This window comes from Sarcophilus harrisii, chromosome 1, assembly GCF_902635505.1.
Source record: "Sarcophilus harrisii chromosome 1, mSarHar1.11, whole genome shotgun sequence".
In the NCBI taxonomy this organism is placed as follows: domain Eukaryota; kingdom Metazoa; phylum Chordata; class Mammalia; order Dasyuromorphia; family Dasyuridae; genus Sarcophilus; species Sarcophilus harrisii.
The window spans coordinates 222458664-222475448 of record NC_045426.1 but is presented as its reverse complement, the minus strand read 5'-3'; the positions used below and the strand labels follow the sequence as shown (position 1 = coordinate 222475448).

Genomic DNA, 16785 nt, shown 5'->3' with positions numbered 1-16785 from the left:
AAATATAAGTATGCTAACAATAAGGAGTAACACAGTAACCCACTTACTTAGACATTATTAATAAGGTTTGGTTTGTTGGATTCTATATGCCATTCATTCATCAAGCAGCAGTCCCCAGATGAAACAAGACAAAGAACAGGAATAGTTGGTAAAATGTGAATGGAGGAAAGTCAGGATTAAAAGTTTGGAAAATTAAGAAGAATTGAAAACGTATTGAATTTCTCAGGTAAGGCAAACCTGTGGAAAAGGTTAGCCTGACTAAATGATAGCAGGTAGGAGAGAGCAGGAGCTGGTGGTGGAGAGAAGTAGAAATGAACTGAAAGTTAGGAGTCCTGTGTTGTAGTACAAGCTCTGACACTCTCTGCCTGTTGAACCTTGGGCAAATCAGCATTTCTTTATATATCAGTTAAATCATCTGTGAAATATGGGAATTGGACTAAATGATCTCTCTAAGATTACTTTCAACTCTTAACATTCTGAAATTCTATGGGAATGTGATCATAAGTGTGAAAAGTAGGTTTAAAGGAAATTTTGAATTTGAGTCTTGGCTTTGTGTGACCTTGAGGTAGTCATTTAACTTGTTCCTAGATTTCCCAATACTTGAGTGAATTGTTATTACCCCCTGATTTTTTCCAAATTACAAAAATAGCTCTAGGATAATGTGCATGAAAGAGTTTTAACATTAAAAGCATTTTGAAAATATAAATTTCTTCACTTAAGAAGACTATAGTCATGGAAATTACAAATTTAAGAAGAGATGTATGTATAACAGACTTTAAGGGAAATTTCATATTCTGGACAAAGTTCTTTATTTTAAAAATTCTTGCTTGGATTTAGGATGGTATTAGCCATTTCATTATAGGATGGAATGTTTTCTTTTTGGTTGATTTCTCTGGCTTAATTATATTACAATGCCATAAAGTTGGTAAAATTTTCTAAGTGAAAACCCATCTCTACTTATTAAACTTGAGTCCTAAAATTAAAGGCTACTAAAAACATGCAATATGAAAACAAAGCAAAATCAAAACCAAATGTTAAATACCTGAAGTTTAACATGTAGCAAGTGATAACAATTTTAGTTAAATGAATAGAAGGCTATACATTTAATAGCTTCATCTTCAAATTAAAAATGCAAAGGTTTCTAAAAGTAATGTTGTCATACATAGAAAAAAAAAACTGCAGAAAAATCAGGCCTATTTAAACAGCTGGAAAATACCATTCAGATAGCAGTTTGTTTTGTTTTTCTTTTTAAAAATTCTTCATTGACATTTATTGTACTTAGGCAAACAGGCAAACACTCACTGTATGAACAACCATACACTTCAATTCGCATCCCAATCCTGCCATTTGGGTTCCAATCCAGAGGGATGAAGCGTAGAAACCTAGCTTTGATGGAATGTTGGAGTTTATAGTATACAACGCTGTCTGCATTTGTATTTCCTGAAAATCCCTAGAAGAAAATGAAAAAAAAAATCAATATATCCATAAACAAATGCTTTCATTTTGTACCTCCCGTACCAATAAATATTGTCTAGCTTTTTTTTTTTTTTTTCATTAAAAAGGCCTGTTTTTCCTATGGGTAGCAGTGTGAGGTGTGGGGGGTAGGGAAGAAATTATACTAATCTTTAACAATGTTATGAAAACCTTTGCTCCAACCATAGATTAGTTGCTATTGTCAGAAATTTCCCTTATCTTTAGGATAGTTTTAATTTCAACAGCATCATTACACTGGTTCTGAACTATGGTTTACTTAAAAACCGTATAGCTTTTATAAAGTGCTCACCTTGAAAATCCCCTTTTCTCATCTTTAAGTTGATAAAAATAGAAATATATATTAAAAACGCTTATTATTATTAAAAACAATATTAAACACACTAAAGTAAACATATAGAAAATGATTAAGCTATAATTGTTACAAATAATTAATAATGTCTTAATATCATCACAATAACGTGAGAAGTAGGTGTTACTATTATCCCCATATTACAGATGAAGCAAACAGAAGTTGATTAACTTGATCAGGATCCCAAAACATAAAAATCTAAGGCTAAATTTGAATTCAGGTCTTTCTGGATCCAAATCCAGCACTCTACTCTTTTCTACCAATTTTCCCTTCTCTAGTATCTCGTTTTACTTTTAGACAGTTCTAATTATTGCAAAACTGGCACTCAAGAGGATAAGTCTCTTGAGCGTTGCTAAGAAATCATGCCCTGAAAGATTTGTAATTCCCTTGTTGATCTGCAAGTAGGAAGAATCAATTATTCTAGAGCTTGCTGTTCAGTAGTCTTTATTTAGGAAATTACAAGCACATTTAAGAAGATCATCCCATGTGACATACAGAAAAGCTGGACTTTCTGCTTCCATTTCTCTATATGTATTTATTTTTACTTAACCTATACAAAATAAATGTATTTATAGCTAGAAACTTTTATTCAACTACAAAAAGCAGCAATTTTATCAACACATAGAATAATCAGTAGAATATTAAATATAAATTAATAATAGCAGGATAACAACTTGTCCCAGAACTATTCCTATATTGTAAATTATGATAAAATGATGGTGATAATGATAATATAACAATATTAACGAAGATGCAAATAAATGTAAGTAGTTAGTGAAAATAATAGAAAATATACATAACTGCAAGCTGCAAAAATTGGGCAGCTACTAAAGAGTTACCAAGACATAACCTGACAGCTAGAATTATATATGAGAAGCTTACACCCTTATGTGGATAAGTAGATGACAGATCCTCACATTCTCAACAAAGACCTCAGAATATCTTGGAGAATTAAACCAATAGAAGATCAAAGGAATTAATGGGGGAAAAAATGCAAAGGTGGCTTAATTGTTCCAGACCTAAAACTACATTATAAAGTGGGCATTAGCAAAAACCATTTGATAATGGCTAAGAAATAGAATAGTAAATCAATGGAATTAATCAGGTACACAAGACTCAATAGTTAATGACAATAGTAATCTACTATTTGATAAACTCAAAGACTTAAGCTTTAAGTATAAGAATTCACTATTTGATACAAATTGCTGAGAAAACTAGAAAATAGTATAATAGAAACTAGGCATATTCCAACACCTCACCCCCTATACAAAGATAAGGTCAAAATGGGTTTATGATTTAGACATAAGTGGTGACACCTTAAGCAAATTAGGAGAGTAAGGAATAGTCTATCTGTCAGATGTCTGAAGAAGAGAGGAAATTATAGCCAAAGAAGAAAACATAATTCGAAATGGATAATGCTGACTACATTAAATTAAAAAGATTTTTGCACAAACAAAACAATGCAGCCAATATTAGAAGGGAAGCGGAAAGCTGGGAAACAATTTTTATAGCCAGTGTTTCTGATAAAGGCCCCATTTCTGAAATATATATCTATAGAAACTGAATCATAAGAATATAAGTCATTCCCCAGTTAATAAAAGGATATGAACAAATTTTAGATGAAATTAAAGTCATTTGTAGTCTGTGAAAAAATGTTACAAGTCACTATTTATTACAGAAATGCAAATTAAAACAGCTCTGAGCTATCACTGCACATCTATCAGGTTGACTAAGATGACAAGAAAAAAATGATGATAAATAGGGGATGTGGGAAAACTGGGACATTAATGTGTGTTTGGTGAAATTGTGAAATGATCCAAATATTCTGAAGAGCAATTTGGAAGTAAGAGCTATAAAACTGCATACCCTTTGATTCAGCAGTGCCACTACTGCCTATAACCTAATGAAATCATAAAAGAGGGGAAAGGATCTACATGAACAAGAATATTTGTAGCAGCTCTTTTTGTAAAGGAAAGGGATTCAAAATTGAGTGGATTATCATCAGTTGAGACATGGCTATATAAGTTATGGTATATGACTATAATGGAATATTATTATTTTATAATAAATGATGAGGTGAGTGATTTCAGAAAAGCCAAGAAAGATATAGCATAAACTGATACTAACTGAAGTGAACAGAATGAGGAGAACATTGTTCACAGTAACAGCAAGATTATGGGGATGATGAACTATGATAGATTTAGCTCTTCTTGTAGTGACTCAAGACAATTCTAATAGACTTGAGATAGAAAAAGTGAATCAAAGCATGGTATTTTCACCTTTTTTTGGTTTGTTTTTTCTTTCTTGCATTTTTTTTCTTTTGGTCTGATTTTTCTTGCACTATATGACAAATATGGAAATATATTTAAAAGCATTGTGCATATGTAACCTGAATCAGATTGCTTGTTGTCTTGGGGAGAGGGAAGATAAAAAAGGGAGGGAAAAATATTTGGAACACAGAATCTCACAAAACTGAAATGTTGAAAATGATCTTTACATGTATTTGGAAAAATGAAATAGTATTAAAAAATTAAAACAAGAATTAAACTGATAAATTAGACTAGAACCCCAGACTACTTGCACAAACTTAATAATTGCCCCAAATTGCCTAACTTAATTAATTTTTAAAAAGCTTAAGAGTATTAATTAATAAACATTTTGAAGCATCCATTATAGTAAGGCACTGTGCTAAGCACTAGAAATTAAAAAAAAAAAAAAAAACAATCCTTATCCTTAAGAAATTTACAATCTAATGACAATGTGTCAATATGACAACATGAAAACAAATATACATAAAACAATAAATAAGACCATACCAAAATAACCAAGTTTCATGAAATAAAAAGTTTTTTATGATATGAAGAAAAAATCAAAATCACGTTAAGATATATAACATATAGAATCAGTTGAGATATCCTATCATTCCAATCATCCTATATACAGTTGGACCTGTATTAAGAATGTTTACAGTACATACATCCTAATATGTCTATTCAACTACAATTTTTTTTCTACCTGTGCAATAGTTTTCTGAAATGCTAGATGAAAAACAAAACAAAACAAAAAATAGAAGCATAACAAGTTGTAGGAAAATTTTCATCTGAATTCCATTATGTTTTTTTTTTAATAATAATGATAACTATAGTAACATGTGTTTATATGGGACAATGTTTGAATTGGGAGAGATTGAAGGTAAAAGGAAAGAGGGATGGCAAAGGATGAGATGGAGAGATAGTATTATTTGAACAGACTTCAAGAGACAGTGAAGGATGGTGCTGTAGGGTAGTATGCTATGGTTCAATGTGATCTCAAAGAGTCAATCATGAATGAACAACAATAAAAATGTTTTCAGAGAGTTTTATAAATATTATCTCCTTTGAGTTTTTACCAACCCTGTGAAGTACGTAGCAATATCTGCATTTTACAAATGAGGAAACTGAGTCTCAGAAAAATTAAATTACTTCTCAAACACCAAACAGATAATAAATTGTAGAGCTAGAATTCAAACACATTTTCTGAGCCCCAAACCAGTATTTTTTTTTCCATTATGCCATAAATATTTCACTCTAGATATCAGATTTAGGGAATATATTGTAATTTCTAAAATGGATGTTCTTAATGTTGTTGTTCAATCATGGCAATCATGTCCAATTCATTATGGCCCATTTGGGGTTTTCTTCGTAAAGATAATGGAGTGCTTTATCATTTCCTTCTCCAGCTAATTTTGTAGATAAGGAACCGAGGCAAATAGGTTAAGCAATTTACTGAAGACTGCCACATTTGAACTGAGGAAGGTGAGTGTAGGCCCAATATTCTATCCATTGAGGTACCCACTTCACTTGCCTTACTTAGTTAAAATGTATCAACAAAAAGATATGGAATTTATGTAATTTTTCTTTTTCTCTGAAAATGTGCTTTGAGGAATTGGAAGAGTTAACAAAAACTGTGAATAGTTCAGTCCTTTTTACCCACAAGACTGAAAAATATTACATCAAATGCACAGTTAATTGATAGTGTATATATCAGTAGATATTAGATCAGAATTACTAAAGAAATAGGCAACAGTAGAGGAATGAAATTCATTATGAATCATGTAATTCTAACTTAAGGCTTTTAGGAAAATCTAATGGTCTCCCATGCTACATTGAGAGAATCATAGATTGGGATGACAGAAATATATATGCCCCACTATATCCTGCCTTCAGCACACATACATTATAGGCATTGTGTCTAGGCTTGGGAGCCACATTATCAGGCTGTCTTTTTTTACCCTGAAAGCTATCCTGTGAAAGGTGAAAAGACTATTGAAAAGCCTTTTCATACTCTGAGAGTCTGAATTTCTGAAATATCATTCGAACAGTAACTTAATGGTCAGAAGCATTATTATCAAAGTAGAGATATGAAGCAGCAATGGTCCTGAATGAATTATATTGAATCTATGCAGCCAGCTGGCATAGTGATTTAGAGTTCAGGGTCTGGTATCAGAACGACCTGTGATTAAATCCTACTTCAGATACTGACCTGCTCTATAATCACTTACCTTCTTTCAGCCTTAGTTTTTTCATCTGTAAATTGGGGATAATAATAGCATCTATCTCTGAGGATTGTTATAAGGATCAAGTGAGATTATATATGTAAAGTGCTTTGCAATCCTTAAATTACTATATACTAGCTATTATACATGATAACCAGATGTTAATGAAATAGTATTTTAAACTAGATCAGAGATTTTATTGGTATAGAAAATTCACAAAAAGGATAATCCCTCCACAATTTACAAGTATTAGGGAATCAGCTGTTGCACAGAGTACCTCAGATTGTCTACATTAGCATTTGTCAGAGACCAGATAGAAGCCCAGATTTTAACCACAGTAAGTTTTCCTGACTTTGAAATTAGTTCTCTATCCAACATTTCATGTTGCTTCTCCTTAGAGATGCATAAAACTAAATAAGAAAAACTAGTACCAGTATGCCATAGTGAGAAAAGCATTGCATTTGGAGTGAAACAATCTGGATTCAAGTCCTAACTCTATTACTAAAATCATATCATGATCCTAATTAGGCCTCATCTTCTCATTGTAAAATATGGGAGTTGAACTAGATGGCCTAGAAGTTCCTTCTCAGTGTAATCCTATCTATAATGAATTTAATATCTACATAAGAAATCATGGAATCTATTGTTACAAATATAACTAAAAGAAATCATCACTTGTATTTTTTTCACTGATTAATTTTATTATTTTGAAAGCACATAAAGACAATTAGATTTTCATACAACAGTGCTTTGGATTTAAATGTTTGTTGAAAATGTCTTCCCTGAAATTTTTGAAAATTGAAGCATAGTGATAAAGCTACATAGCCACTAAATAGTAGATAATATTTGAATTAGCAATAAGTCAAGATTATAACCACACTGTTATTTGTGCAGAAGATTTCTCTCAACTTAATATGTTGATTTGTTTTTCTTTCAAAACAAGTATTCCAGGAAGGAATGCATTGTCTAAAATGTCTCATTTACTTATTTTTTTACATTAAAGATGATACTTCTTTTCTCCTAGCCATTGTCATGGCTTCCTATGACAATTTCCTATGAAATTAATGGCTTTAGTTTATCCTCTTTTTGATCCTTAGCACAACTGTCTGAGGAATATTCCTAATATCTCACTAGGATCCTGTCATGCTTTTCTACCCAAATCTTTAATGGTTTCCTTGGCATACTATCTAGAGTAAAGTATATAAACAAAGCTGAAATAAATAATCCCTTGCTCTAATCATTTGTCATCTGTACCATGCTAACTAGATACATTGGATATTTATAATGTACAAAGGACCCTCCCTGCAGCAAAAGATCTTTTTTTAATTCCTCCACATTTTTCTCCAAAATAACTATTTCTAAATTTTCTATCATTCCCTAAAACTTCTTCTTCCATCCCCCATCTCTCTCTGATGAGGCCTTTACCCCTGATTTTCACTGAGAAAATTGAAGATATTTGTTATAAAGTCCCTCTACTACATTAAATGGAACTGCCCTCTCAGCTCAGATCCTTATTATCTCTCATCTAGATTATTTAAATGATCTTCTGATTGGTTTCCTTTCCCCCAGAATTTGACCAGTCTAGTATACCTTATATAAAGTTTCCAATGTCATTTTCTTTTAAATAATGATTGGACTCTCACTTCTACTCTATAAACTCCTGTGGCTCCTAGATGCCTCTAGGATAAAATAGAAACTTCTCTGTTTAGCTTTTAAAACTTTTCACTGTCTAGTCCTAGTTTATCTTTCTACCCTCATTGGAAATTATTTCTTTTCCCACACTCTGATCTAGGTAAACCAGCCTTCTTTATACTTATCTCTGTGCTTCTGCTCTGACCATTTCCCTGAATGGAATTGACACCTTCCTCAAGTATGTCTTTATAAAATCTTTTTCTTCCTTTAAAACATAGCTCGAGCATCACTTTCTTCTACATGAAATCTTTCTTGACAGCATCCCTCTTATTCTCAAATCCTAGATCTCAAACTATCTTATACTTGTCTTTATTCATCCTCCCCTCCCACCCCGTGTGTGTATATATGTCTTTTTCCACCTAGTAAAAAAATGGAACATCTTTGAGAATAAGTGTTGCTTCCATTTTTTGCATGGTAACCATAGGTGCATAATGGACAGAATTAAATTTGTAATCAAAAGGACTTGAGTTCAAATATTGCTGTAGAAACTTAGAAAGTCTATCAGACTCAGTTTCCTCATCTGTAAAATAGGGGGAAAAATTACCTATCTTCTAGAGAAATAACATTATGTATTTTGAGGAAAAAATGAGATAACATGAAAAGTGCTTTGAAAACTTTGTGTTACTATGTAAATAATGATGTTATTATTGTTATTATTGTTTCCTCACTGTCTAGCACAGTTCCTGGCATATATGAGCTTATTAAATGCTTATGGATTCTAGTGTTTATGACTACTCATTATCTAAAGTTCCAAGTCACATTCCATCCCTTGCCTGATATGCCTTTTCAGCTTGTCTATATTCCAGCAAAACTGGGTTCTACCCTCATTTTTCATTCTGTGCACTCCTAAATCTATGTCTTTGTTTAAAACCTTCCTCTTCTCACCCAATATAATTCTTTAATCCACTTGTAGAAATTTTTCATTTACTTTAGACATTACTAAGAAGTTACCTACTTCATTAAATTCTTCAGAAGGTGAAAGTAATCACCTATTTCTCAAATTTCTCAAAGCACTTTGATTTTTTCTCTCCTTTAAGTTCATATCCCTTTTTTCCTATAATTTTTAAATATAAACAAATAATTCATGCTCTTTTACTGTGCTTATATGTGCACATCATTTTCACCACCATTTAAATATAAAGCCTTTGAGTCTAGAATTCCTGTTGTTTGTGACTCAATAATTTACCAAGTACCTGCCTAGTCAGTACTGAGTAGTCTTAACCAGTATGTTTGTTTTTAATTTTGCTTTTTGTAATTTAAACAAAACATCAGTCAGTTAGTCAAGTATTTTTTAAGTGCCTACAAGTTGTGTATATACCACAATAAAGACTGGGAATAACACTACAAAGAATGAAACAACTATTAATATGGTACTATATGCAACATAACATAAGTGGAATAATGTTGGACTCGAGAAAACTTGGATTCAGAGTGACAATGAGTTAAGTAGCAACTAGTCTAGAAAGATTCACTAGTGACCTTACAATTACAAATAATAATTATTGATCTGGATTGTTATATTGTGATTTCACACTGTCCCAAAATTACATGTTCTTAACAGATTAACTCATGTATATAAACATTGTGGTAGAGACTACAGGCTTACACATATGAACAGAAAATTTCCTCTAGTTATTAAGAGGAAATTGGTTCTAGAAATGGGAATCAAATAATAGGAAAGTCATGGTCTTACAAGAAGCAAGCTCTAAAGAAAAATATAAGCATACAGGTAATGACTGAAGACTATCTCTCTATCCTGATCCTTGATTTTTCTTTAGTATTTCAGCAAAACCTTAAGATTACTAGAAAGGCACATATCAATTCATCTTTTGATAAACTAAAAGATAAAGTTAGGAGAGAAATAAAATTGCTTATAGAAATGAGGAAAGTGACCATTCTAACTAGCCAAGGGAAACAAGGTGTCACTCCTAAACAGAGCACATCAAACAATTCACAAAGTGGAAAATATATGTGCAGATCATTAAATTCATATTTGTTATAATGTAGTTGATGCCTTTTATTGTTCAGGTGCCAATTGGCTTTCTATGAAAAAAAAAATTAACTGGATGAAACACTTTTGTATTTTGATCTTACAAAAATTTTTATTATATATTTAGTTAAAAGGCAAGAAGGATTTTAAATCCTCCATTTCATTTCAAAAAGTAGAAAAAACTTCAAAAGAATATGTAATTTATAACTATATTTTCACTTCTCTGCTTTCTATAGGCCATTAACAAGAATATATAGAATTCCTTTAAGCTTCTAATTTTAAATATCATTTAATTTGCCATCCAGTGTACCATTAAGAGCTCCATTAAAATATCTTTTTTTTACCTTGAAAATTACAAATGGAAATGTTACTTTGTTTACCATTATACATTCAAATACCAAATGGCCTCTTCCCCTCCAAAAAAATTAAATCATTGTATTTGGTACAAATTTTATACTACTACTACAACTACTACTAATAATAATATATACTATATATATATATATATATATATATATATATATAATTTATAATTAATTATTCTTCACTTAGCTCTATATGTCATTTTAAAAGGAAATTTTTTATCTTTTAGAATGTTTTAATATGCTATTGATTTATAAATTTCATCACCAATAATTTTCCAAAATCATTAATTCAAAATTCATTTTAGAGAAGAACATATGATCAGTTAGCCCTCCCAAAGTACTCCAACCCTGAAATAAAATGCTTTATTGCCCTTAACTAACTTCTGATTTACCTTATTCACAAGTAATGAATGGTTCATAATGTAAGAACTCTTAATAAAACATGAAACTTTAAGAGACTGAAAAACCTTTCTAACTTTACAACTCATGAGATAATTGTCATTTTGAACTCAAAGATTCTAGTTTCCATTCTTGTAATTTTATTTGATTAAGAGCCAGACAATCTCCATATGACTTATAAACCCTTTTTCACCAATAAAAAGATGCTTTAGCATGCCTAATTGTAATACTTTATCTGAGCAAAAAAATGCTATTGTAGGTCATCATATGCTCTGAAAATAAAAGATTTATGCATTGTAGTTATTTCCCTTAACCATCCTCCATAATTCTAATTTGAAAATAAATTATGTTAATTATATATAATTTATGAGAATTGGCCACCAAAATTTTTTAATATTCCAGAGATTCTTGATAAAAAAAAAGAATCATACAAAATTTTGTAGATATTGATCTTTGTTTTTGTTTTTTGTAATAGGGGGTTTTTAAAGCAGAAAGAACTTAAGAGGAAGCTTTACTTCCAGTATGCATAAGAGAAGACCTGAGTAGAGATATGCATGAAATTAAGAATACCAAAGAAGCAAATGCCTTAGTTAAAATGATCAAGTTCACATTATACCTTGTGCTACTTTACAGTTATGAAAACATGCTATTCATTGTGAGGAAAAAAACAGTTTAAGTGGCACTTAGTCATTCCTATCTTGTCAAGGAAAAGTGCATCTCTCACTCACACTGACATCCTTTTTTTCTAATGAATGATCTTAAGGGAAGGGAAGATGATTGGAAAAAGGAGACGCTTTAGAACACTTGCAAAGGGAAAACTTTTGATAACATGGAAACTTTTCCTCATTCAGAATTCATAGTTCTATATATATACATATATATATATATATATATATTGGATGAATATTTTCCCTATGGATAAAGCTATTCCTCTTCCCTTATTATCAGACTTGTTTCTTTTGTACAAAAATATCTTTCCAACCAATCATGTAACTTCCAAGATAGTGTATTTGTTTTCACAACCCTCTCCAATCCCCAAATCACAATAAAACAAAGAATTTGTGCAGCAGATCTAAAGTTCACAGAAGATAAATCTAGAAAATAAAATAAAAAGAATACCATTCAAACTTTTAAAAAAGGCTAAACAAAACAAAATTAAAACAAAAAAAAACATGAAATAATATCATAGAACAAATATATTTGTAAGCATTAAGTTGACACTGGGGAGTTGGACAAGCTGGGCTGCCAATTATCAACTGAGTCACCAATTTTATGGCTTAGATAATTCATTTGTTCTTCTTTGTGCTCTTGACAGCTCCTTCCCTCCTTTACTTCCTTCCTGGCAAAGGTTTTTTGCTTTCTTTTAAAATCAGGTACTGGCTACATTTTGATGAGAGCTAGTAAAAAGCAAAAAATCTTTGCCAGTTTGAAGCCTGTTAACATTGTGAATCTATGATTTCACTAGGGTTTCTCAATCATGGGCTCTTGCTTGACTCCAAAGTAAAATACTGACTTTCCCTACTTTGTCCAATACTTCAAAATTAGCACTAAGACACTGGATCAGCATCCTTGAATAAGATGGTCATCTGTTTCTGAACCGAGAACACTCTTTATCTCTCCCCTTCCTCCATACATATAACCAACAAGTGAGCTATCAAGTGAGCTATTTAAATACACATTAATAGAGTTGATTTTATTGTTCAATCATTTCTATCTTGTCTGACCCTGTTTTGGGCTTTTCTTGGCAAAATATTTCTGTAGTGTACCATTTCATTTCCCAATTCATTTTACACTTGAGAGAATTGAGGCAAACAGGATTGAGTCATTTACTCAGTTTATAAATGTCTTGAGGTAAAACTTGAACTCAGAAAGATGAGTCTTCCTGCCTCCAGACCTCGTACTCTGCAAACCTAGATGCAGATGTGCACACACATATGCATATACATACACACATTCATTTATAAATTGCCATCATTCTGAAATGCATCTCTCCCTGTGTACTTCCTCTTTCTGGAGCTTTCTCTCTGCTCAACTTCCACATTTTTATATCCATAAGCCCTTTGCACAAAGTGAGTGGAGCAAGTTTAGGAGTTTAGGTTACTGTCCATTTAGCAATCAGACTTTTCTTCACATTCTCCAAGTTTCTACTCGAAAGTCTGTTTCATTCAGTAGGGGAGTTGTCTACCTCAGCCCTTTCAACATCTCAAAAAGATTTATAGAGAAGAATAAAAATTGCAACATTAAGAAAAATAAATAGGTCACCTATTACTTTTAAAGGAGTAATAGAAAATGAAATAATAAAAATATGAAGTGTAATAGCTACCATTTATATATCACTTTAAAGTTTATAAGGGACTTTACTAATATTATTTTATATAAACTCCAATAAAATTTGGAGGTAGATATTATTATTCTCATTTTACAGATGAGGAAATAAAAATTAAGTGACTAGAGGTAATTGAGGTAGAATTTGAACTCAGTTCTTCCTTATTCTAGGATCAGTGCTCTTTCCACTGTAGATGTCAAAGGTATAGGGTCTAAATTCCTATAAAAACATTATATATTTGAAAAAGAAACAGGGTGACAGTACTATAGCTGTAGAAGACTTTGATTCTCTCATAAGAATCATGATTCCCAGAGATGGGTGACTTTAAGAAAAAAATATTTTAAAAAGCTAGAGAATCAAATAAAATGTTGGACATATTAGACCTGAAAGACTTATGACATATTCTGACTGGAAATATTGAAGTACATATGTAGTATGTATATATACACATACATACATATATACACATATGTACATATATATGTATACACACAAACATACATAAAAATATATCAAAATTGTGTGGGACAGTAGCTATCACAAAAACAATCCAAGACTCTCAGAATAGGAAAAGCAAAAAGCAGGTTATTATGATCTCAGAAGAAAGGGAAACTCCCTTTGCAATGTCAAATTTAGAGATTATAAATTGTCCTTAACAGCCCATTCTTGAAGTTCCTCACAGGTCTTTTAAGCCTGATATTTTCAGCCTCCAGACTACAGTCTCAGTCATCTGTAGTATCTAATAAGTTCCTTTTACTCTGCTCCTTCCAAGTCGAAGCAAGAGCCCAGTCTCCTGCAAACTGCAAACTCCAAAAGCGTTGTCTCCATCAGCCATCCTCATTTCCTAAGTGCTAAAAAGGAATGAGCACATTGCCTGTATATAATTCCTTAAAAACTTATCCTTTGTTTCAAAAGAGGGTCTTTTCCTTTTTCCTCCCAAATAAAATAAACCAATCTCATATGGGGAAAGTCCCATATCACTTCTTGGAACAGTTGTAATTTTTTAACAAAGCAATAGACAAACATTTGGTGCAAGACAATTTAGTCTCAAACATCAATTTAGTAATCTGTTTCTTAAGAATCTGATTCATTCTTTCCACTTTTCCTGATAAGGGCAGATGCCCAGATACATGGAATTGCCACTTAATTTGCAATCTCTCCCCATTATTTCTTATAAAACCTTGAAGTAAAATATGTTCTGTTATCAGAATCAACAGTCTCTAATAAGCCATAATTAGATACAATTTATTCCAATGTTATTGCACTAATGTCTTTTAAAGCATCAGAGTCCAAGAAAAAGCTTCCAACTACCCCTACTATTTCTCAGGTTCCCCACTGGTGTTATATCATTAAAACCTAACCTGAATATTCTGGAGCCAGTCTTCTCAATACTTTCTTATTTACTTTTAGATATATTACATACATTTCAGATACAATTTGTTTTTATTGCATATATCCCTATACAAAAAATTTTCTTCTTTTACTTTTTTGTTATAGGGAGAAAGAAAAACAAACCTTAAGATTCAGAATAAAAGTAATATTTAAATAACTTTGGACCAAATTTCACAAAATTTATACCACATATCCAATTGGGCTGACAAAATGTTAAAGCAGATCTCATACAGTTTTGTTTTACAAATTATACAATATACAATTTAGAAAGCAACATAGTAGCTTAAATATATTTCATCTAATTTGGAGGTACACACATGTGAGTGTACCTTTTTTAGGTAAGTTACCTGAGAACCAAAAATTTTAATGTAAAATCAAATCAAATACATATTTAAATTTCTAGTAGCAATACTTCAATATTAGTGCACACATATTTATAAAAATATTATACCAGAATAAACAAGTTCACAATTTTAGCACATAGTAGTTAATAGTAGTTCTCATACAATTTCACAATCAGAATTCCAATTAAAACACACACAGCCCTAAAATTTAAAGCGGCAGAAAACTTTCCTTTCAAATCCATCTACAAGGCTTAAAGAAATTATCAGACTTTAGTGCCCTGGGGAATAGGGTTAGAGAAATTTGGACCCAGGACAGATTCCACAAACCTCTTAAAGGAAAATCCCAAAGATTTTTTTTTTCCCTTTTGCAGTTTTTCTGTAAGTCTCAACTTCTGACCTTCAGGAGGCTTTTAGTCATATAAAATTGACCTACTTAAAAAGACAATAGACTAACTAAAGTTAGCTGATAGAGACATTGTCAAACAACTTAATGATTAGTCTCCCAGAATCTGCCAGAATGTTTTAGCAGTTCTGTAACTTTAACTATTTCTGCAAATCCAAATTGGCCAGTTCTACACCTACAGAAAGGTCAGGTTTTTTTTTTTTTTTCTTTTTCTTTTTGTTGTGACCGTTAAAAACTTTCCCCATCTCACAACTAGTCTTTACTCTCTGTAGCTAAAAAACACATCAATTATGTAAAACACAAGTGCTTTTAAATCCCTAATAGCCAGAATAGCCAGATCTTTCCATTGTGGTTTGGCTAACTGAGAGAAACACAAAAGATAAAACACAGAAACACGCATGCACGCGCACACACACACACACACACACATTGCTTTTCTAAATGAATCCAGCTCCCTTTTTTCAGCCCCACCGAGGAGGGGAGTTTTGGAGCAGAAACCTTAGGAGCTGGTATTGAAGGGTCTTTTGAATTTACACCCAGACTTTGGGGAATGGACTGTTCTTCCCTGTAATAGTTATGAGGTTTATGTTTTGGGGTTCCCTTTCAGGGAACCGAATGATGAGATCTAGATTTAGGGAACCAAAATGAGATTAGGGTTTCTGATGATCAGGGTGTTAAATGATAAGGTCCAGTGGCAGGTTCGGCAATCAGGGAACCAAATGGAGAGGTTTGGCTCTCCTCTACCCCTTTGGGGTTCGGCACAAGGGTAGGAAGTTTTGGGGAACCCCTTCCTGGCAGCTCAGGGATTCTCTATAAAGGAATTTACAAACCTGAGAAGGCTAGATTGATAAAAGAGGTTTCTTATAGGGATTGGAAAGTTGTAATGGGTTGAGGTTTGAATTGATGCACTGAGGTCCCAAGCACATGAGGCTAAATAGTAATTGGACTATACTCTATTAATATACATGATTGGATAAAGAATGGTCCCTGCCCACTCTCCGTGCAAGTCCTGAGGTGTTGTATAGGAAATGACGATTTTGGTGGGTGGAGACAGAGAGACAGGAAGAGAAGCTGGGAGAGATTGGCTTGGGTTCCATGCTTGTAGCTGCTGGTCCTGTTGCTGTTGGTCTAGCTAGCTTCTTGACTCAGCTGCACACATTGCTATCGCCGATTCTCTTCCACCTCCGATCTTTCTCCACTGAGAATAAAGATTGACGATTTTCCCCTAACCTGAATTCCTGACTCTGGCTGATTTTAAAATACGCGGTCTTCACAGAAAGTAAGGTTAGAAATCCTGAGAAAGAGGCATAAAAGTCTCATTAGGGAAATAGGTGAGGATAAAGAGAGGATAACAGTGGAAAAGACTATTATTCCAATGGGCAAAGGCCTCCTTGGCATAGCAAGCATGGCATAGCTGCCATGTCAAGATCTCTTCAAGAAGTTGTTTCAAATTGATTTTTTTTATCCATAAGCTGGGTTTCAGCTACAGCTGGAATT

The 16785-nt window shown here is 32.3% G+C and overlaps 1 protein-coding gene across 2 annotated transcripts in view; it reads right to left on the bottom strand.

Annotated features, from left to right (window-relative positions):
- Positions 1-16785, bottom strand: part of LOC100916704 (contactin-associated protein-like 4) — a 604589-nt gene that overhangs the window by 226985 nt on the left and 360819 nt on the right. For both annotated transcript variants that reach the window (XM_031937658.1, XM_012542655.2), the window contains exon 4: positions 1303-1450. In XM_031937658.1, the coding sequence (XP_031793518.1) occupies positions 1303-1450 (148 nt within the window). The remainder of the gene's footprint in view (positions 1-1302; positions 1451-16785) is intronic.